We start from the raw sequence: 27,054 nt of genomic DNA, 5'->3' as shown, positions 1-27,054 counted from the left end.
TTTTAAACGTTGCGTTAGTGAACAGAGTGATAAAAGCAGTAACCGCACTTTTTCCTCAGTGCGGGGAAAGTAGGAAAAGCGTTCATTTTTGCTATGTCTATGGGCGATTTGTATCAACGAGGATCAACTAATTCTTATGATTTATTGTAAGAACTTATTGTTGGAAAGAGATGGAAAAGCAAGTCGAGCCGAAATTAAAATTGACATGCATTGAGTGGAAATGATCTAGAGACGTATGCGGACGTCGAAGTACAGTACTTCAAGCCCTTCATTTGCGTGCGCGCGTCTCGTGGGTTCTCGCGAGACCCGGATATCGCTCGTTTGCGAACTACGACGTACGACCAACGATTGGCGACGTGGCCGACGGCGTCGAATAATTCCAAGAGAAATACTAAATGCGCTGCAGCGCGTCACCGGCGTACCTCAGCAACCGCAGATTTACGAGCGTCACGCTGCTCGCCGCAACGTAAAATTAGAGCGCTTTCGGAAACGCGTTCGACCTCGGGAGGAAAAGGGGAAACGTGAGTATCGGGAGGAATCCTTGCTCATCAAACGAGAGCGACGATTCAACCAGCATCAGCCTGAATCAGCTCAATTTACAATGGACGAATCGAAAGTGGAAGGGAATCACTGACAAGAACACTTTATTGACGCCTTGTTAATTTAATAAGACATAGGTATTCGCGACAAATTCGATTGCAATAATAAAAAAAATAAAAAAAAAAATTAAAAAACAAAATTGAATTACTCATTATTAATTCGATATTGTGAAGACTTTTTGCCTGTTTCTGTTCTATTATATTTTATTATAAGTCGTAAAGTGTCCTTATCTTACAATGCCGACGCTACGTCGAAAACGAGACAAGTTCCACAGCGGAGGGGGCTCTACCGCGCAGTATTATAATACCCTTTCACGGATTCCAATTACAATGCCTCCCTAGATAAAGGTAAGACCGCGATGAACAACCGAATGAAAGATCAACAGCGGACGCGCCGCCCGTTCAACGTTACAAGCCAACTTGTTGACGCCTTGCGTCTTGCGCGGCATCTCGCGTTTCAATTACTGCTACTCGTTAGTCGTGACCGTGTAAAAGACTCGACTGACAAGCGAGCGTAACATTGTTTCTCTCCCGGCATCGGTAATTAATAATTTACATAATACATATTTACGGCGCCGCTGCGCCCGGGAAAGTCCGACAGCGTTTTCCCCCCTGCAGCTTCGGCCCGCCTCGCGAGCGACGATGGCGGGATGCAGCAACGGCGCGGAAAGTTTGCGGAATTAATTTACACCGGGGCCGCTCACGAACAACGGTTACCGCGGGTGTTTCGCCCCGCGCTCGGTCGCGCCACGTCGGTCGCATCGTTTGTACGCCGTGCGACGGCCGTCCCGTTCCTCTCTCGCTATGAATGAATGACGAGGTGATCCCTCGACACGACGCACTTGCGGCGGAACGAGGGCGAGCATCTGCGCGCCGCCGCTTACGTCCGCAGAGTTACAATGCCGTTCCGTAAGTAGGAGCACTTCGCGAACCGACAACCGCCATTACTCCGCCGGCAAGCATTTCGTCCCTCCCGCGATCGAGCGTATAAGAACCGAGAGCAACACCCGTATCTGTATCTTCGCGGATATTTTTATTTCAGTCGCGACGGGTTTACGTTTATAAAAATGTAAATATAGTCGGGAACGTGAAATGATTACCAGCCAAAACGGATGGTTAGCTCTCGAATTAAAGGCGATTGTGAAAACGATGATTGAATTTAAAAATAACTATATTCTTTCTCCCAGTGTGATCTAGATAGTTCATGTTATTGATTTTATCGTGCACGACTGTCGCTAGCAGTCAGATATCATTGATGGCGCCTGTGACTTAAATGACCTGGTTTTGTTTTTTTTTTCTTTTTTTTACTCGCGGTGCCACGCTTATAACTAATCATCTAGTATGATTATTCACTGTTTTTTAGTAATAATACCCTGATTGGCTTTGACAGGGGCAGGGATATTATCGGAGAGGACCAATTAATCCCGCGACTAAGAGGGGACTAATGAGTACGCATTACCGAGTGGATCGTCCGACAAATGTCGAGCGATTTACCGCAAGTTACACGAACGTGCACGCGAGTAATTTAAACTTACAAGCCGAGTCCTCGCGCGACCGCCAATTGGACGCGAAGCGACAAACGACCGAGAGCTCTTGTTTGTCCTCGCACAAAGATCCGTCCGAAACTACCACGGCATTTTCACGCGCGATGTACCGCCGCCGTGACAAACGTTAACCAGCTTGCGCAACAAGGAACTTACGCAGAAGGTCCTACACTTTATTTTCCAGACAGCGTCTAGATAACATCTAGAGAATTAAAGGGAAGCGGGACGTATCAAGGTGTAATTCCTTGAATTTATAAAAAGTACTTTCCGAGGTACTTTCGTTTCAAGAAAAACTTGGGAACAATTGTTTTCGCGATAACAATTAAAAATAATATAATACAACGTCTTGTTTGCCCGCAAGCCTTTTATACGTTTCAAAATTCTAACGCGTTCATTGAAGGGTTTAAAAAAATAAAAAAATATAAAAAAAAAACTCGTGACATCGAGCTACTAAATTACGACACCGTGACGTGCCATATTAATGAAAATCGTTGCGTGTGTTTGCGCAGGAAAGTCGGCGAACAACGACCGTGCCTAACGGAGTTCTGTATTGCAGTTAACTTTATCAGAATGGGATTTTTTTTTTTTTTTCGGACAAACGACCGACCCGGTTTTATTGGCTTCACGCAAACACAAGCGTGCGCTGCGATACACCGCGTCAATTAAATCGGACGAGCCGTGCAACCAAACCGTGCTTCCAATAAGCGATCGAGCGAAACTTCTCCGTGTTTTAATACAAACGAAAATATCACGAAAAGGTTTATTCCCTAAAATTGGTAAGATTTCACGATTTACATAAATCCATAAAGAAATCTCGTCGACAGGCTGTACTACTCTAGAGATTCCGCCTAAAAAAATCTGACGACACTTTAAATGACTGTCTGAATTATTCCATCGTTATCACGGCAATTTTCAAGGAATTAAACAGCTTTGGATTATGATTACACGGTTCATGGTTTAACACATTTCACGTGTTATAATTTATCAACTCGAGTTCTCCTGTTAATTTATTTGCTTACTGTAAAATGAGTTTTCAAGAACATTTATATTTGCGCATAAATTTACTGCGTAGGAAAAGTTGAATCCTTCATTCAATACACGTAATAAAAGTAATAAAAAAGCGTCTCGCTTACAAAAGAAAAAAATAAAAATACAAATATTGAAAGATCTCGTTAAAAAAAAAAAAAAAAAAAAACCTAGAGATATTTCATCAAGAGATGTGTCTATAAAAAGACTTACATTTTTGAAATTATAATTAGTCGTATTACAGTGCCACGTGCGCGCGTGCCAGTGCGAGTGCTGAACGTCTACTGTCTCCTAGATGTTTAACGTTTTGCAAAATGAATTAATGAATATTACTTCGGAGATTAACGTTAGTCCGCATTTTCAGGTCGCGTAATTCAACGTAATTACATATTCCCAGTATGACTGTACGATGACGTGATGTCTAAACACGATGCACGGAACTTTGCGCAGTTACCTGACGAGACGAGCCGGAGAGACGAAGTCATAGCTCACTCGGGGAGTTACAGCGCTGTTTGCGAAGTAATAACGCCGCTAACTCAAATGCTATTCTATGGCTACAAACGTTGCTTGACGTACGCTCAAATTATCGGTACGCGCTTTCGAGATAGTATTTATAACGCATCGAAGTATGTGCATAAACACGATAAATAGCCACCGGCTGCAGAGCCTCGTTACTTAATTCTTAAATAAAACATTTGTGGATTTGTGGTAAATTTAATACGATTTTCAGACGTAATGAATATTTTAAAATTAAACGTTTAATAATAAATAAAATCTTTCAAACATTCGTAAAATAATTCTGCGTAAAAGTAGCTGAAAACAATTAAAACTCCGCGCGGAAATAAAAATTAAGACGAGACAGGAAAACAAAGAGGAATCGATGACAATAACAGCGGGGATGACCGTCGCGGATTAAAAACTGACTCGCGCGCATTTATACGATTTGTTCCGAGTTTATCGAGCAAATAACGAGCGTCCTTTGTACGCGCCGCTGCGTATTCGGTTCCATTCCCCTCCCGATACATCGATCCTGTAAATGTGTCCCGCGCGCACGTGTGCGCGAGGGTGCAGATTAGATTTCGTGCGACATGGGTCGCTAATGAACGGCGAGTGTCGTTTGCACGCGAGGGGAAATCCCGGAGAAAATTTTCAAATTTGTGTTTACGCCCGCGGTACCTGGGGCTACCGACCCTCGTCTCGCGTCGTCTGCTCCCGACCTCGTGACTCCCTCATCCGCGACATGCAACTCCGCGGCAAATGAACGGCACAAATATATATCCTATGTAAATGGCGACGAGATTTATCCCAGGCCACTGCCCCCTCGGTCCAATCTCTCCTCGCTTCCTTCTATTTGTTTTCCCTCGTCCTATCATTCCTGCGCTCTCTCGCAGCTTTATATCTGCATGTGTATATTAATCCTATTAATTATATTATGTGCGTAATTGTGTTTGTCCCCTCGGCCCCTTTTTACGTGACGTCCGCGAGTAATGAATATTTTATGCATATACGGTGTATGTATAAGAACGGCGCAGGCTCGCATTTGGTAAAAGCTATACTTAGATTTTTATGTTGAAAATAAAAATCGTTTATATGTATATCAAATAAATAATTATGTCCAAACATATTCAAACAATTAGATGCTGCAAGAAATATTAACAGTAGTTTATTTTATTTTTTTTTTTTTTTTGTAGCACATAATTATTTGGCATATTTATAATAATTATTTATTCGACAATATATCCTGCAACAATATTTTGTTTCGAGTTTCTATGACTTTTGTTTCTCGCGGCATCGTCTTCGTCAGCACATTTGTTTTTCTCTTTTAACCACCGCCTTTCGGTTTTCCACCTCCGTTTTGCCACCCCCCCCCCTCCCCTTTTTCCTCGCAGCTTCAAAATCACCTGCAAGTTAGTTTCCCAGAGTGCACTCTGTACTCGGCGATTCGAAATGCACGGACATCGAGTTTCGCGGGAATCGCACGGGAGTGAGAGATGTAACTTTGGCTGTCGTTACGATTTCAATTCTACGCTTCGTACCACCGCGAATCGCCGACTGCGGACGGGTCCATGACGGAAGCTACATACGGATACAAACGGGAATGAGTGCCGCGGGCGAGAGGAACGGGTGTAATGCGAATCGCATCGAGCGTTATTAGAAATACAATGGAAGCCGGAATTTTCGCGTTGCGCGTCGCAAAATTGCGACACGTTTCAAATGTTGTGTACACATATGTATAAGCGATTTTCACAAACTTGAACGCAACGCATGATTATAACGCGAGATACAAAAAAGTAGGAAAAAGTATTAATTTCGTAAAAAATTTGTTATTACATTCGGGGATAAGTTCGCGACGTAGGAATATTTTTTTATGTTAAAATAAAAAATTGAGAACGCGTCATAGAAAAAAAAAAATTTTTTATGTAGTATTTTCAATTTTAAAATACAACCCGGGACAATTTTTAAACGTTAGAATTTTTAGAAAAAAAAAAAAAAAAATTAGAATAGAATCCGAGTCATAAGCAACAAGGAACAGAGTGGGCCTGGATATCGTGCCGTTTGAAGGTTAATAATCATAATTTAATATTTGATAAAGCGTAAAAAAAATATGCATGGCATAGCATCTTTGTATAGTCCTCCCGGATAGTTAATGGATAAGCGTAGCGGTAGGTACAAGCTCTTTATCTCGCACATTTGATTTATGCACGCGAGAAACGACGGCACGGGCGTTGCATGATGCGGGCGAACGTTTCTTTGCAGTTACAGCGACCATTTGTTAGGACCTCACAGCAGTATCGCGTATAATTTTGTACATAGTCGGTACGCCAGGTTTTTGTTCCAAAACGTTTTAAGGCGATAAAAAACACTTCACGCGTCTCTTCATGCTGATCACGTTAAAGAGTGGCGAGCGAATATATTTAATTATAAATACTCATATATTAAAATATAAAAAAATATCGTTGAAAAAAAAAATAAATAAAAAGAGAAGAAAAAAAGATGTATTTCAATACAACGGATCTTCGTGTCTCGTCGTTCCGTTCGTCTATTTTCTTCCCCAAACTTCCCCGCAACGAGTCACTCGGAAGTAACTATCAAACTGCGCTTGTGACTCAACTGGCAAAGAAACGCCTGGCAATCGGGAAACCTTGTCCGGACAGAAAAGCGATGAACGGAATGGGAAATCGCCAGTCGCGATATCGCGTCTTCCGATAAAAAAGTAAAAAAAAAGGGGGGCCGTGGAGAAATCGGAACGAGACGGAAAGGCGACACCGGCACGTTTGAAGCCACGCACTGTAATACGCAGAACGACCGGTGGCTTGATGCGACCGTTACATCGAGCTCGATATTACCTCGGCGGTGCGGTGTATGCCCAGGGTAATTTCCACGGCTACGGGGGTGGATTTGTTTTGGCTGGGGTAATATCGCCCTCCGGCCGCCGCGGCACTTTGCTTTCCTATCTCTGCGAGGGCTTTTCACTTGCATCGCACGGCCATCGCGCGGTTTTTGTCCCCACGGCTATCATCCCTCGTTCGGTTTCAGGTCGCGGAAAGGCGGCCGAGACAACGCGCGTTCGTGAAAAATGTATCCGCGGCGATCGAACCCCCCTCGACGCTAAAAAACCGCTAACCTCTCGACGAAAAAGTTATTACGCAGACAAAACACGCCACCGGGCGTATGGACCTTGTTTGGGCGGCTCTTCCCTTTGCAAAAAGTGACGTGGGGTGCTTTTTTTTTTTTTTCGAAAACGCGCCGTACCTAAACAAGCGGGGTAATAAGTCGAAAGAATAAAGGGATCGAGCATGAAGCAGCGACAGTTTGGTAAAAAAGTATTATATGCGTTGGGAAATGGGAAAGGCTTTATACATATACGCGACTGTGTTGGTACTTGCGCATGTAAATTTAACTAGATCGATTTCAGTGAAGTGATAAAGGAGCATTTTTTATTTAATGGATTTTATACATTAGCATCTCAACTTAGCTATGACCAATTTTATTTCGTGAAATATACTGTTTCTAGCTAATTGCAAAAATCAAATCGCGTTAATTGTTCGAATAATTTTCGCGCTGTTAATGCAAATTTCTTTTTTTTTTTTTTTACGTAGGAAAAAGAGAAAGAACAAATTATTGGTTTTTCATATGCGACCGCGCTACAAAAACGGGCTTGTCATTTGCGCGGAATTAAACTGCCTTTTTAATTCGACTTCGACGATATTCCCGCACATTTCACTGCTCACCGGGATTCAGGTTATTTCTCTAAACGACGGCAAATCCCCCTTTGATTCGAATTACACTGCCGCCGATTTCCTCGGATTATCAACATTTCGACGATCGCATCGCGCGTCATGACGCAGATGCCATTCATTGCTGTATTGCTGACATCGTTACGGTCGTATACTCGAAAAGGCAACGGAGAAAGGAAAGTGTACAAAAGAAGAGAAAATGGAATAACTGTGTTTTTTATTCTTTTTTTTTTTATTTGCAGACAAAAAAAAATTTCTACGAGTTTATCGACACAACTTTCAGCGTAATTTCAAATTTCTGCACGCGATAGACGACGAATCTAATATTTTCCCAATATATTCTAAACAATGCTGACCCGTTGGAAAAGACCGCAAGATATAAATTCCATTTTCCACATTTTCGTAAAGCAAAGAATTTTTTTTTTTTGAAAAGTATTTTACGCACATAAAGCGCGCAGACACTTTTCGCACGTGAAAGGGAAAAAAATGCAAATTTACGTCACGCCGCAAAATAATTAACCCTTTGTTCCCGGTGAGTTGTTGGACACGGATTTTTATATTTTTCGTCTTTATGACAACCTACAATGGGCAAGTCTTAACCACGTAGAAAATTAGTCTTGTCTTAACGCCGTGAAAAAGAGAAGATTTCCAGTGCAGTGAAATGGCTTTATTTTATAATAATATGTAGTGTGCTACATGCAGTTTATACGCAGCGTTTTCATTTAATGATTAATAAACGTAAATGTGTCAACGTTTATTTATTTATATTAATAATAAATTTTTTTTTATTTATCCCGCGATAGGTTGAGCGAAAACTGTGGGACACTATGTATAGTATGTACATTAAAATTATATTGCACCCTACGCATATAACTTTTTATTTTTTTTTTTTTTTAAGAAAATAAAAAAACATTTTTTTCGAAATTAATCCTCAAATGTAATACGATTCTAAGTGTCCTAATATTTCTTCTTGCTTGTATTTCAGAATATAATGTATCAATTTTATAGAGATTACGTAGATTAAAGAAATAAATAGATTAGCGTTAAGTAATTAATACTTTCTTACGGATTTCGAAGTGATAAACGGCGCGTTTTCTTCGTTTTGTCTATTACGTATGAGTAATAAAGTTACGCATTTTGCATTTAATAATTGATCCCGATCTGAACGTTCGATATTCTCGAAGGGGGCGAACGTTATCGCCGATTAATTGGGAGACCATGTCAGGGGTTTCGAGAGGTTATTAATTGGACTATTATTAATTCAGCATGTTCCTCGCGAGTTCTCTCCTGAACTCTCGATGCGAGAGGACGTGAGATCGTAGTTACCGAAAGCAGTTCGAGTATTCGATTAAAATTTATTATCAAAGTGACGCACTCTATCCTGCTAAAAATTGCATTTATTCTATTTCTTTATTTTGCAATAACACTTATCTTTTGTGCAATTAATTTTCTTTTTGCTTTATTTATATAAAAGTTTCATAATTAATTCTTTTCGTATTATATTTAATAAACATTGGAAAAAATGTTTTATTTCATAAACCATGAACCAAAATTACACTCAAACGACAAGAGACTTTAGTTAAAAATACTGTACGATTTGTAATATTCAGTAAATATTACAAAGATATTAAAAAATCAAATTAAAGTATTTCAACGTTACGTTAAATACTATGGATATAAACCGCTGCACGAAAACATAACGAAACAATGGAAATTGATTTTACGATTAAATTTCTTCGTATTAAGTTTATATGAAATAAATGTATCGTTGCGTATCACACATGTTGTATTTATATTCCAGAAATAATTTTCTCCTCGCGCAAGGATTTTAATATTTTCAACGAATTAATTAGAATGTTGTGCAAATCGAAAATCCGTGTTACAAAAAATATTTTCGCGCTACTTGCTGTTATTTGTTGTTGTTTTATCAGAACAACATAGCAAACTGAGTTGAGAAATAACATTTACGTAACATGCTACCTAGTTTGCGTCTACCTTATTGATTTAGCTCTCCATCCGCATCCCGAATAGAATCAACGCTACCGTCGTGGGGATTTTACGAAATAATTACCGAAACATGATTAGAAGCTATCGCTCGACGCGCGACATTTAATTAGACAATAATTAATGCTTGCTCCAATTTCAAAGTCCTCGCAGCGTAAACAAGCAGATGAAACCGTTGAAATATTATTTAATAATAACTTCCACAACTTTGGTAGCCAAACGAACACAATGGAAAAGTGTCATTTTATTCATTAATTAATTATCTTTTTTTTTAATGAAAATTATATCAAAACGACTATTGTCGGTAAAAATTAAAAAAAAAAAGCTAATTTAATTAGTTTTGTATACAAATACAATTATAATTCAAAAATTATCAATAATTCACTGAGAGTTTAATTATAATAGTAATAATTGTGAAGTCTTTAATATCCATTTCAGCAAATTAAAGATGTATTCGTTTTTTTATTGAAAATTATGGTTCTTACAACTTTTACTAACCGAAAGGAAATCGATATATCATTAATTCATCCCGGAAGCGAGCACGTCGATAAGCTTCATTAAGAATAAATGACCGATATTAGCGGCAACGTGAATAAAAGTATCTTAAAAAGCTCGTTAAGAACGAAATGCGTAGCTTCCTTTTATCACAGCGGTTTCTTTATATTAGAAATATAGTCCGCAGAAAATATAAAGAACGCACACTTGTTGCGTAATTTAAATAAATTAAAAAAAAAAAACTTTGCTTCCTCACTAAAAAAAAGAAAATAAAAAAAAAACACTAAAATTTTATTTTTTGCGTAGAAAAAATAATTCCTACAAATATTTTTTTCTAAAATTGTCTCGATTTATTATTCTATTTGAACAACAAAATAAAGAACAAACTTTTTTTATTAATTAAAAAAAGTATCGTATAGTTGCATTAAATATTATTATTCAAATAAACCAAAAAAAAAATTAAATCAATAAAAAGAAAAAGCTGCTTAGAAATTTTTTTTCTTAATAAAATAATCCTTCGTTTAATTATGTAAAATATTACTCAATGTGATAAAACGTCTCTTTAATTAAATAACGGCATAAACCTAATCGAAAGCTTTATGTTACTTCAGTGAAATACAAAATAGCCGGTTTCGCCCGCTCGGCGTTTTTCCGTGCACGAAGTAAGTGCAGAAGTTCGTCGTTCCGAAAAATCCAGCGAAAAATAAAAACGAATCGGACTAAAGGGCAAACGGAGAAAAACGACGGAGTGTTATCCGGCAAAGCACCATAAAGTCTCATTGGCTTTAATTCGGTCGTACCCCGCTGGCCGCTGGGAGTGATTAATCGTAACGTTACTGTAACACGAAAGCACCTTACCACCAATCATTCCCTACCTACAATGCTTTAGAAAGAAAGTCAACACAGTGTCGCCTAATGCGTTCTGCCCTAATTGGTTATAATTTCTTTCCGGGAAAAACAAACCGACTGTATAATACTAATACTTAATTTTTAACGTAAAAGGAAAAATAATAGAAAGAACGATTTCTTTGAATAAAATTTTTTTTTTCCATTTGTTTAAATTTAATTATTCTATTCAAATAATATAATAGTATATAAAATATTATTTATGTTGACTAAAAAGAAAATTGTATTAAATAATATTATTTTAAAAATCAAATAATCATATTTGGTTTTTTTTAATTAAACGGATTTAATTGACTGTTTTGAAGAACCTATTATTTATTTATTTATTTTTTTTTTTTTTATTAAACGCAAAGAAATCTTTCTTCCTACGTAGTTGATAAAGAACGTGCTGTGCTATATTATGTATATAAAGAAGTTTCTGCCGGTCGAAAAAGATTCTCAATCTAATTCCGAGTAACTGCTGCAAATATCTATATTCCCCATTTATTAAAATTCATCGTAAAGGGAAGGAAAGGGCTTTCGGTTTAAAGCGATAAAATATTCAGTTACTTTTAAAAGGAAAGAAAGAAGGTCGGTCAATGTTTAATCCTTAAACAAAACAGAATGTACATTCTTATACCTTCCGTTGTATCTCTTATTAAATTTTAAAAGTTCTTAAGGTCTGTCTTTAATTTTTCATTACGTCCAGTTTAAATTGCTGAGTCTGTAGATTGAAATACGTTCGAGCGTTTTCTACGTATAAAATAAAAATTATCTTACTTATTTGTGTACGGTACTCCCTATCCGCGGACGAATATTCGCGTTATTGCGGAGCGATTAAATGCACATCTTAAAGCTCGAGCTTCCGCAACGAAACTGGAGTGGCCGTTAAGTTTTTGAGGGCATTAGGTGGAGGAACGAGTTAACAGAGTGAGGACTGAACGCTTTGAGAAAAGGAGAGAACCGCGAATGAAGAATGACAAACAATAGGCTCGATCATCGATTAGGTTTTGCTCGTCGCGCTATGATCCAGGAAACCGAGTCCACGTGGACTAAATTATCGGAAAAGATTATCGGTGCGACAGCTAGATCTCGAGTGTTCGACGAAAAAAGAATTAATCTAAACAAGCGACGCGTGCCGAGCGCGAGCAAGTCGTAAAAAAAAAAAACTTTGAAGTCGTCGCCAAACTGGGCGTTAGAGCTTGTTGTGACTATCGAATGAACGTTAATACTTTAAATGGCCAGCTCGAAAGACCATAAATTTTATTTAGGACCCCTCGAAAGCGACAGATTTCCGAGAACTGATTAGATAATCTTTCCTAGTAGAGTCATAAATTTCTCACTCCCGTCTTTCTTTCGTCGCAAGTCATCTCGGTACTTGGCGGTATTTATAATAGCGAAAACTAAATACTGATCACTGTATTTCGTCCGGTACTATGCAACACTTCCTTTTATTTAATTCGGATAAAATCTTTCACGCGATTACTTTTGAGAGAACTCTCAGAACGACCGACGAACTAGCTGCGATTCGTTAATCATTTATTGCGGCGATATGTGAATTTTTCCTTCGGATAATTATCAAAGCAAAACTCTCGTTCTGCCCTGATAATATCTTCGGGGTGATGAGCCGTAAAAATATTAAGTTAAATTACATACATCTCATTTAATTTAAATTGATATTAAAATAATGATTAATCGTTACATATATTTTATACAAATTTCATGGCGAGTTCTTTTTAGTTTTAAAAGTCTTAATTTTTTTTATTTTATTTTATATTTTATTTTCCGCCCTACACGCGTTTTCTATTATTTTATTTTATTAAATTGTTTTGCTCTACATATTGTATCTTACTTTTCCTCGTTTACAATGTAAGTTTTCCCTCCCAAGTTATTTTCTCCCGCCCTGAACTCTCACAAGATAGAAATTAAAGAAAAAAACCTGTTTCTGTAAAGACTCACCGGTCGATGTGATGCAGCGGAGATCTGCATGCGTGATGACTCTGCAACAAATAAAAAATTAAATTATACAAATGTCTGATAATAATTTACAGCAATTAAAAGAAAAAAAAATTAAAAAAGAACTATCTATTATCACATTAATAAAATAGTAATTCAGATAGTAATTTAATGTAATAAAAAAAGCGACACTCACCCCGGGGTTGCTCCGCTGGTGCCTGAAGCCTCCCAGGCCTGCTCCTCCTCTCAGGATGCTTAGGACGTAGGCTGGAGTCCATCCTTCCACACGCGCACTAGACACTGGCGACGACCTTCATCACACTAGCGACGACGAAATGTTACTGGTCCGCACGAACTTAACGTAACGAAAGGAGTGACGCCCTGGAGTTGCTCCGCTGGTGCACGGTGTCTCCCAGGCTTGTTTCTCCTCTCAGAATGCTTAGGACGTGGGCTGGAGTCCATCTCTCCACGCCGCGTACCAGACACGCGAAGACCTTCATCACACTAGCGACGACGAAATGTTACTGGTCCACACGAACTTCACGTAACGAAAGGAGTGACTCTCTAGAGTTGTTCCGCTGGTGCACGATGTCTCTTAGGCTTGTCCCTCCTCTCAGGGTGCTTAGGACGTAGGCTCAAGTCCATCTTTCCACGCCGCGCACTAGACACGCGACGACCTTTATCACACTAGCGACGACGAAATGTTACTAGTCCGCACGAACTTAACGTAACGAAAGAAGTGACTCCCTGGAGTAGCTCTGCTGGTGCACGATGTCTCTTAGGCTTGTCTCTCCTCTCAGGGTGCTTAGAACGTAGGCTCAAGTCCATCTTTCTACGCCGCGCACCAGACCCGCGACGACCTTCATCACACTAGCGACGACGAAATGTTACTAGTCCGCACGAACTTAACGTAACGAAAGAAGTGACGCCCTGGAGTTACTCCGCTGGTGCACGATGTCTCTTAGGCTTGTCTCTCCTCTCAGGGTGCTTAGAACGTAGGCTCGAGTCCATCTTTCTACGCCGCGCACCAGACACGCGACGACCTTCTTCACACTAGCGACAACGAAATGTTACTGGTACGCACGAATTTAACGTAACGAAAGAAGTAACACCCTGGAGTTGCTCCGCTGGTGTAAGACGCCTCCAAGGCTCGTTCCTTCTCTCAAGGTGCTTAGGACGTCCATCTTTTCACGCCGCGCACTGGACACTAGCGACCTCATCAACTAGCGGCGACGAGATATACTAGTGCGCATGAGTCGGCCGGTCGAGGTAAGGTGGTAGGAGGGGAGAACGTCGCGCGAGCCTAAGCCGCCCAAGCGACCGAAGCCAAGGCCAATGTTTGTGTACATTCTTTAGCGATCACTCTACTGCGCTCAACCAAGTTCACTGAAGCGTAAAAAAATATACATGAGAAATAATATTTTACGTAGCTGGTAAAATACTATGCCGAGCGTTCACTTCGACAAATTTATAACTGAGGATTATGCCGCGGTACTTTATTTAACGAAATAAATCCATTTATCGTTTATGAAAACCAATGAAAGTACAATATACGTATACGATTCGTAAGAGAAATATAATGTTCACGCGCGTAGCCGAAAAGTAATTAATACAAAAGAAAAGATACTCTACATTTGTCACTGCGGTTGCTCTGCCGATTGAGATACTCCTCTTGGCTCTCCTCCTCTTGGCTCTCCTCCTCTTCCTCCTCCTCCTCCTCTACCTCTTCCTCCACGAAATACCAAGCCGGATCCTCTTTCGGCGACGAGTCTCTAACTTCTCCGAACCACAATCTGAAATGGAACAACGGTTTTTCTTGATTGATGATAAATCAAGCCTGACTCAATTACTCGCGAGTTACATGATCGCCCGGAGACGCGAACATAACTGATTGTGGGTACGTGTAACTAAAGGTAGCGTGCCGCGCATGCACCTCTACGCATCTGCAGGTGCTGCAACATTTAAAAGTCTTCGCAGTTGTTACCGCTACGAAAATTCAAATGTTGTTAAAGAAATAACACACCGAATATTATATGAAATATTAATCAAACTGTAATGCACTCGCAAAAAGTGTATATTACTCCTTAACGTTATTTCCGTATTGTGTGCGTGCATATCAGATCAAATGAAAGACTCGTAAATTACATACATCACTTTTTCTTTTCTACTTTATTTGATTGGCGTCAGACCGCTGATTGAAAGCGTTTCCACTGTATTGCTGTTCCAGTTACGGGAGTACACCCTGACCGAGTCGTATCACGAGGACGAAGTCGAGGTGGAATTCGTCAGCAATGACAATCTGCAGGCAAACAGCGAAGCTCCCCGGGGAATCGATCCGAACAGAGACCTAAACGAAGCCATAGCCGAGGAACGAAGGGAAATGGACACTCAGAGATACAGGTACTCCCTCCGCCAAGCTTTTTCATCTTTTCCTCCACGTTTAAGCGAACTTTTTACTTCGCTTTTTCTTCGATCGGCAATGGAAAGTCGCACTTTTTATCGCGTATTTGGCAAATAAACTTCGATGTAATCAAAGAGTCATTCTCCTTCCCATTTCTATGCTCTTGCATTTTTTATGCCGCTATCGGATTTGATCAAACTGAGAACAGATCAGTCGAGTTAATTTAGACATTTTTCTTTTTATTCATTAATTTTTTTATTTGTTTATTCTCTTTTCTTTTTTTAATTTATTCTTCTAATTTGATTATTTTAAATAAAAGGTACAGTGCACTTTTAGCATTTATTATATGAATAAATAATCTATGCGGTATATTTAATCTGCATAGTAAAATGCATTTTCGGTTTGTGTAAAAATGTTTCTGTGCAGACAGTTTCGTGTGAAATTTTTAAGTACCAGTAAACAAGCTAATAATGTTGTTAAACATGCAATAAAATTCTGTTATTTCCGCCGCTATGAATTTTATAATTCGCTTTCAGGGTGTGTGAATTGCACCGAGACTTTTTCTCTCTTTGCAATGATCAATACCGCCATCTACTAAAGTATTAACCTTTCCTCCCGGGACGCTTTTGCTTTCCTCTCACTTTATGAAAAGCCCCAGGACTAGATTCGTCCAGCCTTTCACCAGTCTCTTTTATGACACGAACTCGGATCGCTCTTCTGCCTTCCAGCAGTCCCCCTTCATGCCCTTACGAGATTTCTCGTCCGTCCCTCTAGCATGCACCTTCTCGCTCCATTTCTCCCTTTAACTTTTACGATGAAGAAGCCAAGTGGAGAGTCGTATGACGATCGTGGGCCTTCCTCTCACAATGTCGCTCTTACGTGCCACTCGGAAAAATCGCCGGACCAACCTCGTGACATTTGACAATTCCGTATGACGTGTTTACGCGATAAAGCGAAAACCGTCTGGAAAAACACACCTTTGGTAGAAAAATTTCTCTGTCGGAAGTACGCGCAGTTACCAATATCTCCTCTGCGCCACGACGGCGTTTCTTAAATTTCTTTCTTCAAATTAACTCCAATAAAATAATCGGCTTCTTATTCCCGTCCGCGTGACAAGGTGCAAACTGTGAACTACCGGTAATACCATTCGCCGCAATTGCACAGAAATAAATGTTTAAAGAGAATTTATGGAGGGCATTTTAAGACCGGTTTTTCCGCGACGTCGAAATAAAATGTTTGTACCGTCAAATTCGAAATAAAACCTCTCATTCGAGAGATTACAAAATAAAAAGTGATTATTAAGCGCTATTGAGCGCTTTAATTTAATATGACATTAATGTTGTTTCGAATATTTTATTTTTTGTCTACGTTAATATAATTCTGTAAAATATAATTTTTAGCTCTCCCTATTTTTTTTTTTCTTGCCTCGACCTCCCCAGCTGCACAAAAGTGCAATAAATCTTTTGAACAAGCCGAAGAGACTTGACGTTGCTCTCCAGAACAGTTGGACACTCTTGACATCCAACGGTTGATTACGATATTACTTTTCGCGGACGTCCTAATTCGCGACAATTTCTGCGATACGTACAGCGCATCCGGCGGTTCGCTGTAATATCCGGCCAGGACTCGCGGTAATGTCAGATCGACGGAAAACATCGACACTATACGTCGCCGAGAAACGTACGAGCCTGAAAATAACGTTATAACGCCGCTCCCCCGTTAAATCGTCTCTCCAACATTTTGCACTTGTTTTACTTCGCCGTGGCGGACATGCTGGGCGAGATTTTCATGACCTCCAATTTCGATCAAGCTGCCTGGCGAAATTGGGAAAATAAAGGGGACGTTTTCTCGAACGCCGATCGAAATATTACAGATGACGAAAGAATAAGAAAAAGTGTGCACGGAGGAAACGTAATCGACTCCGAAAAGATTCTGTTTAAAAACAAAGAAAACAAAAAAGATTTATTTAATGACGAGGGAATCGCTTCATTACTTGTATAACTTTATCCGTCTTCAAGTATGTACTCGTATTGTTGTAGAGAAATTTTTCTTTCTGTGCAAAGCGATTACAGTTCATTAGAGATTTTTAATTAAAAAGCACGAGGTCTAAATGCAAAAAAAAATTACAGCAAAGAGATGCCTTCGCCAATCGAATGCATCTTGCGTTTTTCGCATCTCCTATCTCTGGATAACGATAGCGCATGCGATAACTGCGAATATATCAACCGATCGGAGCCGTATAAAAGACCGCAAACGCCTCGAATCGGAGAGCGGGGGACGTGTGGGATCGATACATACGATCGGCGGGGTGATCGCGCGAAGACGAATCGGCTGCGTTCGCTTGATAGGCCTCTCGCATCCTTATCTGTTCAATATCCGGCTGACACGCTCTGGCCCCCGTCGAGATCGATAAAGCTTACGTCCGATGACACTCAAGATCGATCTCCACAACCCTGCCGTTTCCCCTCCGCCGACCGGAGCCAATCTCTTCGGAACGTAACCACAGATTCGATTCCATTCAACGCTATCTGGCCACTCGGCAAGGGGCGCGATCACCGTTTCTGGTAATTGCTATTGTGCCTTCGAGGCGGTCCGCCGATACCGCGGTTGCTCCACTTTGAAACGAAGCCCCTGCCGATCTTTCTATTTTCCTTCTCCTCGTCTTTGCAGATTAAATCTTACGACCGGATCATCTCGGTCATTTCCTAGTCCGAGGCTCGTGGACGGAGCTCGTGTCGTTGGAATAATATATCGTATTACTGCGCCGCCGTTGAGCTGATTCCTTCGTAAGATGCGAGGCAAATTGGCAAATTAAACGGTTGGTAGATTCCGCTTATCGGACATGGCTATCTCTGTCTATTTAGAAAGGAAGATACCTGATGAACGAATTTATAAAAGAAAGTTGCCGGAACTACTTTCTCGTTACAGTTAGACATTAATTTCACGGGCAGCGAAGATCTTTTTATATAATAAATAAAATTGTGCGTTCTCTTCGCATTATGTCTTTGCAAAATTGTATTTAAAGTTGCAGAAAATTAATTATTATTGGTTGAAAAAATTATATTCATGCAACGTGTAATTAAATTATTTAATAGTTTGTTGTTCGATAATTATATAAATTCTGTATCATGCGTGAGCGATAAAGTAATAAGAAAAGAACGGTGACATTTTTTTTTTGCGACGGTCACGCACAAATTGCGAATATTCCCGAAAGGTAACGTCGATGTAACAGTAACTGCGAATTAGTGATAAAAGGTAAATCACGTTCGAGCAGTATTTCAATTTGGCCGAAAATTTTTACGTCCGCGAGGCCACGCAGCGCGCGCTTTTTGTCATGGTGTATTCAGGTTATTTCATTATATTCTTTTCACGAAAATAATTTCCTAACTGTTCCGATAAAAATTTCTATTAACGAAGCAATACACTTTTTCCTCCCTCCCTTCTGCCATCGTCAATATTTTACAATATTTTGAGAAATAAATTGCGAATAGATACGATATCAATGGACACAACCACAAAAATAAACAAATTAATGGTTCAGCAAATTTGCTGATGGCGTCGGAAAATAGAATAAAATACTAAATCGAAATAAAAACAGCGCCGCCCTTTTACGCCACGCGTTTAATTTCGCGCATATGATGATCATTAAAATACACAAATAATACATAAAATAGAAAGGAACGAACGCGCCGCATCGTGTAGGTACGCGTGTTATTTCTGCAAAGAAATAATTTTTTTTCCCCATTATTGTATCGTTATATGTTCCTACGCTACGAATACTAGAATATGTGCTAAAGCGCACAGACATTGTAGTAAATTAATTCAATTGAACGTAGGATTCGAATTTAAGCTACAGGCATAAAGCAAAAAAAGTTACAATGCAAAAGATTATTTCATTGAATTTAAATCTCCGATTAAAATGACGACTTTTTGTCAAAAATTTATTAAATTATGTAACAAATTTTTCAAAAGCAATGTTAAACTTGTCAACGCTTAACGTATCTTTATTTATTAATAGACCAAGTAAACATTTCATTATGTAAATAATTACGTTTAAACGGCATCATTAATCGAGTTTAATAACTACGTTGGGTATTAAGTTAGCTAATCACAACCGTTTCTCAAAAAAAAAAAAAAAAAAAAAAAATGGAATAACTGTAATTGGTTAGTCTAATTACTACGGTAGCAAATCCGATTAACGATAATAACACGGCCGTAGTCAATGAAAACAATGGTTGCGTGCTACAGATGCGCTACATTTGCGACTGTTGAAAAAATCATAAATCCGATTACTGCGAGCTCTTAATCTTGAATGAGTCTATAAAAGCGCGTGTCAATCAAAATCACAAATTTGTTGATGACGACAAAATATATATCAAATTAAAATTAAAAAAATGACTCGTTTTTCTTTATTCGAGGTAAAAAAATTAATTAACATTTGCAACTGAAAGATCACTAAGTGTCGCGTACGTATCGCGAGAACAAAGGGAAGTGGCGTTAATGTTTAAAGTAACCAGGCACAGGGTGAGGACAAAGTTTGCCAGGCGCGTTTTAAGAACGACGCACGTCACGTTAACTGCCAGAGTGCCGCAAAACTTTTTCGGATGCCCGTGAATTCAATAACGCCGGCCAATAAACGCATTCGCTTTTACGCCTCGCGCGCGATCATAAAGTTAATTACCGGAGAACGATAGCCGCGCGCACGTCGCAAAGGGCATGCATTTACGGCCGCGTGAATCCCCATCGCTCCCGACAACGTGGCGGTGCCATTTGCGAACTGGCACACGGCACGTTCCAATGAATTTACTGCGATAAACGGTGAGCGAGTGTAACGAGAAGCAACTACAACGGACGACGTGCCTAGGTGGTATCATACCCGTTGCATCCCTTCCCGGAGGGTGAGACAGGAAAGAGTCGCGAACACGCGCCAATCGTAATGCGCCCGGTAATTTATTTTCCGCCACCGGCAATTTATTTTCACGCATTTTTCAGCGCCCGCACGCGAGGTCAAAGAAACTGAACTGGAATTCCAAGACGCTCGTTTCGTTGGCGAGATAGCCCCCCGCTCTCTATTTCCCGCTCGCGTATTTAATTTATCAACGTCAATGATGCGCTGAAATATTTAAAATGATCCAGATAGAAATAATCCGTGGCTCTGATTGGATAAGCTCATATTTTTCACCCCGATTGACTTGTGAAGAAATCAGAACCATGTTATGGCTCATGAATAGTTCAACCTGTTAGAGTGAAAACGATTTTTATTACTTGTTCTGGATTGCAACAACATTTGGAATTCTTACGGTAAAACTCTTTCAGCGAATAAAAAATTAAATGGCGATAATGTGCAGCATATATAGCATAAAACGATGTGTTTATAATTACTTCGACTTTTTTTCATTTTCACTACTGCTCTTTTTTAAAAAAAAAAAAAAAAAACCTTCCGTCTTTTTCCCTCCACTGCTTCAGTAAACGAAGATCGAGACTCTGCTCAAAATCAGCTTACTCTTTTCAAAGTGTATACATTTTCTTAATACGAGAGAAGCAGGGATGCTTTACTATATCTATATATGATTCTGGCAGCGAACAGCTCCGCTCTTTTCTCCTTCGGCGATACAATCTCGAGCCGAATACATGCAAGTATCTGCGTGAACGTGTGCGGGTATACGCGCAAGTGTACGTTCACAAATGTATGCGACACGATGTCCTGAAACATTTTTTCATATCTCTCGCGAGCCCCGTGATAATCCGTGCGAACGGAGTCGCGGAAACAGTCTGCATAATCCAAAATGTAAATGCTATTACCGTCGTAATGTTGGAAAATCTCCTCCATAGTTTCCACTCATATTGAGCAATATCGTGTATCTCCTGAATATATTCCGAAGAACCCGAGCTGCCTTTTTTTTTCTTTTTTTTTTCGCTGACCTCAATTGCACTTTTTGGAATATGCCGGAGAATTTTATGTGTAACAAGCGCGCGAAGAATCGGAAATAATTTCATTTCGCGATTTACGCGACGTATCCGAAATATCTGATTAAAAAATCTTTTTTTCTTCTTTTAATATTCTTCCTGCGTATATGGAAAAAAAAAAAAAAAAAAACCACCTTTGACTCACGGAACTTTTAATTCGAATATGTCGCGAGATACGTGATCGATCCAGAGAAATGAGTATATCCTAGTACGTATGAATAAGACTAAATCTTACTTAAGATAGAACCATCTCGTGCCGAAGTTAAGTTAGTTGTTTATGAACAACGAAATCAGCCGTACAGGCGAACTAACAGTAAGTTATTCGCAGAAAACTTGTTACAAAATTTATGACGTCCCAGTTTGCGCTTCGGAAAGTACGCCGATAAAGATAATAACTTGTCAAATAATGCTTACCTATTACGCGAACAAATGTATGACGAGATTGAGGTACAATGGAACTAAAATTTAGGGAGCAACAACAAACTACTGCATGTATTAACGTTCAAAGTCCCTGTGCCGTTAAATGCAAGCACATTAGCACGCAATTAATTCACCGACGTCCATTATATCGCGTTTTCCCGCATATTAAGTCCGTCGCTTGTAAATTTCAACGAGCACGACGTTAAAATAAATCACTACGTCGGCGATGTTGCGAGGGATCAAAATCCTGATAAGAGAGCAAACTGTTGCGGCATTTTCCGTTTCAACGTCATTGCCAATAGGCTTCTACAAAGAGGAAACAATCCTTTGAATATACTTTCCCCATTTGCTTTTTAAACAATATAATATTATGCGAAACGTTACCGTTATTAACTGAAAAAAGTATCGTGTATCGCATTATGGTATTATATAGCTAATGGTATTTGCTAAACATTTTAAACGATAAAAAAAAAAAAAAAAAAAAAAAAAACACTTTTATTTAAAACGAATTGATTTAATAAAATAATATATGATTTTATCATATAGAATAGCGTTGGTAAAATATATATTGTATCATATTTGAATCCAAAAGTAACTATACTCTTCCCTCAGTGTACGAAGAAATGCCTTAAGAGATTGAATGCACTTTTGTCCGAAAATATATTAACTTAACAAGCTTCTGGCGATTTTTTCGGGAAAGAAATTGATTAGACAAGTTTTATCTTAGTTCACCGTGAAAGGTGGTCTCTTGTTACGAAGTAAGGTAATAACGCTCGAAGACAATTTCCTGTGCACCTCCCCACGCCCGTGACTATAGTGATTGCCGGCAAGTATATGGTGTATATACTGTTTACCCTACTTCGCCGAACTTCCTGCCGACGCGCGACGTGACCGTAATCGACGAAGACGATGTCGTTACATCAGGAAACCCGGTGGGACATAATGAAGACCGAGCCGAGAATATCGCCGATTAGATCCGAATACACGTCGATTTCCTGTCCCGTAAAATTCCACGAGTCGCACCGCGCCCCCGCCCACGACAATCGATTGCACCGTTGACATTCGAACAATTTAGTTGGAACCCTTTGACACAGTTCGGAGACGTTGAATGTGTTCATTTTCCAGAAAGCGTGTCAAAACTTGAACTATAAAACTGAACTATAAAAGGGCCTATTTATTAATTATATTATGAGTAAATTCACTCCTCAAACTAGATAAATGAATTAAATTGTTAATTTCAATGTTTTCTCGGGAAGGAAAAAAGTCACGTTATTTAGAATGAATAAAGTCTAGGATGTAAAATAACACAAAGCCAAAGTAATATGAATTTTACATCATATTCAATTTAATTATGACTAAAAAATGACGTAAATTTGTTATAACTTTGATCGGTATGACGTTAAAATGATATTATTTTAACTTTCTGTTCTCCTTATACATATAGAGACGTATAAAAATGACACGCTTTCCATTCGCAATCAGGTTTCGCCGAGAGCGAACGTTCGTTTAGGTTCGCACGTTTATTTCGATTTTTCGGTTGACAGCGGTGAAGTAATGGTAGCTCAGTTCAATTAAAAAGTTATAGCGGCCCGTAAGCACGGTCGGTTCTCTCTTATTGTTAGCGTAGCCACCCGCTCGGAACTTCCACGAAGAATATTAAAGCCCAGAAAAAAGTAAACTTATGCTCGATCTGCATACATGCAAATTATCGTGCGGAAAATATGATTATGCTAAGTGCGCCATGTCGGTGTACTTTTAATATCGACGAAGCTATCGGTATTGCACACGATTTATAACATTGAGGTCATGTTTCAGGCATTAACAAGTAATAACCCGAAGCGAAACGCATATATTTTATACGCATTGAGAAAAGAAGTGAATTAAGTTACTTTTGGTTTCGACGATAATTTTATGATATTCCTGACCACAAATGTAGTTAATTCAAGAAAATTATTTTACCCCGTCTATACACTCGCCGCAAGTAGGTCAATGAAATTTTATAATTAAAGGATAACTGTGATAACTAAACGATTTTGGCTCTTGTAGCTCTCTGCCGCGAACCAATACGCCGTCGACCGGTCGCATATTATATGTATACATTGCCTAATACATATTGCAAAACGTAATTGCTTAACTCGGTCACAAATTACAAATGGAATTCGTAATTATCGTACTTAAACGGAATTTTCTGATCGATCGCGTTCAGAATTGCAAATTTTCGTTGCAAATTGCTATAGTAATTAAATCGCAAACATCGCAGATTGGTTATGACGATTTTATCTGCGTCGAAAGATGTAGCTTCCTGCGTCAAATATACGCTTGAGAGTGAACGCTTTCGATGAAATCTCGTTGCGCGCAAATACGTGAAGAGCAAAAGCGAGAAAGGGCAAAAGGAAACGAGAGGAAACAAGAGGGAAAGAGAAAGAGAGAGAGAGAGGAGGAACGCACGAAGTGAATAAGTTCTTCTCGCGCGAGACGCAAGTTTCGGAACTGCCGTCCGACAACCCCTTCATTCTGTCTCTCTTACGTGTACCACATGCCAACCGTAAATCAATTGTCGAAATTGTTTTCGCGCGTCCACACGCCTCCGCTCAGCTCGCTAAATTCGATTCATCGGAGTGCACGTACCGGCGAGAGCCGCTCCTATAGAAGCTTCATAACGAACGACCGATTTCGTCTCGGCAAGTTCGTGCTGCGAAAATCAAAAAGGCACATATCTACCGTCTAACCGTGACTTATTGAGTTCAAATATATTAACGGATAATAGGAATTTGTAGATGCCGGAACAGCTTGCCACGTTTAAATAATGTACATTCGCGAATCATTTATTAAAAAGCAGAAAATAACGTATCGAGTAATATGCACGTGCTTCTTTTTTTTCTTTTGCTTTTTTTTTTTTTCTAATTACTTATTACTTTCAATTAATGCTCTGCAAGTCAGACTTACATCTCGTTCTATAATCAAAGCGAACAATGTAAACGACATTGCAGGTGTAATATTATTTGATTATTGAATTACTTCGTCGACAAATCGATTGGGTTTGAGATAGATCATTCTTACCGCTCGCGAGCCCGAGAATTTTATCGTCCCCCCCCCAGAATAATTAATTAACGACTTCATCCCGCGACGCGAAGGCATTACTCCGGCTTTATATACGCGCAAGTAATGCATGCATGTTTAGCAAATGGGGTCTGACAAGTTCAGCGCGCCACTAATACTTGGCCAGTTCCATTTAGTAATTGCTATCTAACACGCTCGTCCAACTTATTACTGTCTAGGCGCTGTCTGCACTGTGGCGTTCCGCTGCACCACATCGACCGATTGCATGTATATTCATCAGGTATTGATTGCGAGTGTGCGGATGGGACAGTAATGGAAATTTCGCCGATTCGTGTTAAAGCATTTGACGCGCCCGGTCCGTCAAAACACGCGGCGTCGAAACAAGAACAGCTGTACGCGAGCGGCATTACCATAATCGGTGGCATTAACGTTGATAATCGCGGAGAGGATTGACGTGGAGTTCTCACGGCGCGGCGGTGTACTTTCAACCCTTCGGCGCGGGCGTGAAAACGTAAGAAAGCGCGCGGGATGTAAACTACAATACATGCCGAGTTTGATATTGAATTGAGGCTGCTATGTTTATCGTTCCGAGTATAACGGAGTCATAGTCGAGGCTGAATTTTTCATTCGGTGCGCTTATATTTTATATTATAGTATATGTTCCTTCGCAACTTCAGGCTTTGATTCTTTGATAACAGATACTGGAGCACGACCGGCAGCGACCAGTCGTACGTCGTGACGGACGTTCCGCGGGATAACAAGGCGGCGATCATCAACAGCATCGCCACGTCGTACGCTTTGCAGAGACCGAGGTACACCGCGGGCACGATACCGCGCGGGCCGAAGGCCGCCGTCGACGGTAAATCGAAATACAGCGAGACCGGCAAGTCCGACTGGCCGTATTACCAGACGTACAGGCAAACGGCGGAGACGCAGAAGGCGCAGATCTACGAGGACATCCAGAGGAAGATCGCCAACGTGTCGAGCGCGGGCTACCCGTTCGCGAGCAACGCGACCGGCGCGACGGATCAGCGCCAGCACAGATTCAGAATGAAGCACCACGGTTTGGCATCCAAGGGGAAACGAGTCAGAACGCGTGAGTACGACGAAGACGATCGGATAATCGCATTATTCCGTTGCCCGTAATTAAATTCCCGCGTCGTTGTCCACGATACATTTGCTCGTCGCGATCCCGCCAGTAAGTTACATAGGGAATAACTTTTGTTAATTATTGAATGCAGCGGAGTTATCGGACCATCGGATTTGAACGTGGCATTATCTGCTAATTAAATAAGTAGGTTCCTCGATAATTTGAAATATATACAACTGTACCGTGCAGGATTGAGGAGCAACGTTTGACGTGATAACGATTAAAATTTAATAAATTTACGTGTAACAATTATTACATGCTCGTCGACGCGTACTTTAAATTATTTGGCGGCATTATTTGACTACTTCATTAATTTAAAGATTAGAAAAATAATAGTAATCCCCTGCAAAGCCAGGCTTTGTTTGTTCGCGTGGCAAAATATTCGAGGCAATCTGACGTAACTAGCCATACCGTATACCGCGACGCTATTGGGAACTACGCTTTCGTTAATCACCGATGATGCAGCGACCGATGAGCGCGGATGTAACGAAGAGTGTTTTTCGAAACTCACTTCCGTTTTTGCTGGCTCTAATCGAGCCTCTAATTAACTCTTTAAGCGGCACGACGCGAGAGAAGGGCCGCAGCGGACCCTTGGCGCAGCTTTTTTTTTTTTTTTTTTTATTGATAGCAGCTAATGCAAAAGCCAAGCGCTCTCAATAGCCATATTTCCCGCGTAAGTGATCAAAGAGCGCTTCCGCACTCTGTCTCTCACCCTCGCATCCCTTTCCTGTCTCTCCCATTCACGTTGGCCTCCATCCCACACCTGCCGTCTCGCGTTTGTCCGCTATTCCGGCTTCCGTACTGGCGCAGATTTTCCTTCGTTTACGAGAGCCGAGCGTGCACATGACAATACGCTGCCCGAGCTGATAATAACACCATCAGACTGCGGAATGGCAGCCAACTCGATTAGTTCGAATCTTAATTTGCTAAACGTTCATTGAAACAACAGCCTCTTTTGGCGCAATCTGCGTTCTCGTTTACTATTACTATTATCTATTAATGTTGCGAATGTCTTTTTTTTATGATAGAACTAATAATTATTATTATAATTAAGAGCGCGAAGACTTAATTGCCAATAAAGGCTGTTGTTGATCAAGTTCCGATTTTTTAAAAATAATTTTGAAACGAAAGTTTAAAGCTTAATGTCCAGTATAATGAACATTTTTTTTCTCCCCTTTCAATTTGCAATGTATAGATCACAGCTTAACGAGCATAAGTATAGTTTTTACATTTTTCTTCTTTTTCCTGATGTATTATCTATCCTCTTTAAACTGTCTTTTTCTACTTTCTTTTTTTTAAATTCTATAAG

The 27,054-nt window shown here is 39.9% G+C and overlaps 1 protein-coding gene and 1 long non-coding RNA gene across 3 annotated transcripts in view; one reads left to right on the top strand and one right to left on the bottom strand.

Moving 5' to 3' along the window:
- Nucleotides 1-13,288, bottom strand: part of LOC139106391 (uncharacterized) — a 197,759-nt gene extending 184,471 nt beyond the window's left edge. Inside the window, exons 1-2 of one of the 2 annotated variants that reach the window (XR_011546347.1) lie at nucleotides 12,944-13,288; nucleotides 12,751-12,791 (exon numbers count right to left, since the gene is read on the bottom strand). This is a non-coding gene — a long non-coding RNA (uncharacterized lncRNA). The remainder of the gene's footprint in view (nucleotides 1-12,750; nucleotides 12,792-12,943) is intronic. The other variant, XR_011546346.1, reaches the window with a different exon arrangement.
- Nucleotides 1-27,054, top strand: part of LOC139106384 (spondin-1) — a 179,001-nt gene that overhangs the window by 149,740 nt on the left and 2,207 nt on the right. Inside the window, exons 5-6 of the mRNA XM_070663113.1 lie at nucleotides 14,975-15,147; nucleotides 25,294-25,691. Of these exons, the coding sequence (XP_070519214.1) occupies nucleotides 14,975-15,147; nucleotides 25,294-25,691 (571 nt within the window). The remainder of the gene's footprint in view (nucleotides 1-14,974; nucleotides 15,148-25,293; nucleotides 25,692-27,054) is intronic.

The sequence above is a fragment of the Cardiocondyla obscurior genome, linkage group LG11 (genome assembly GCF_019399895.1).
Source record: "Cardiocondyla obscurior isolate alpha-2009 linkage group LG11, Cobs3.1, whole genome shotgun sequence".
In the NCBI taxonomy this organism is placed as follows: Eukaryota; Metazoa; Arthropoda; class Insecta; order Hymenoptera; family Formicidae; genus Cardiocondyla; species Cardiocondyla obscurior.
This window is presented reverse-complemented; position numbering and strand designations above follow the sequence as displayed.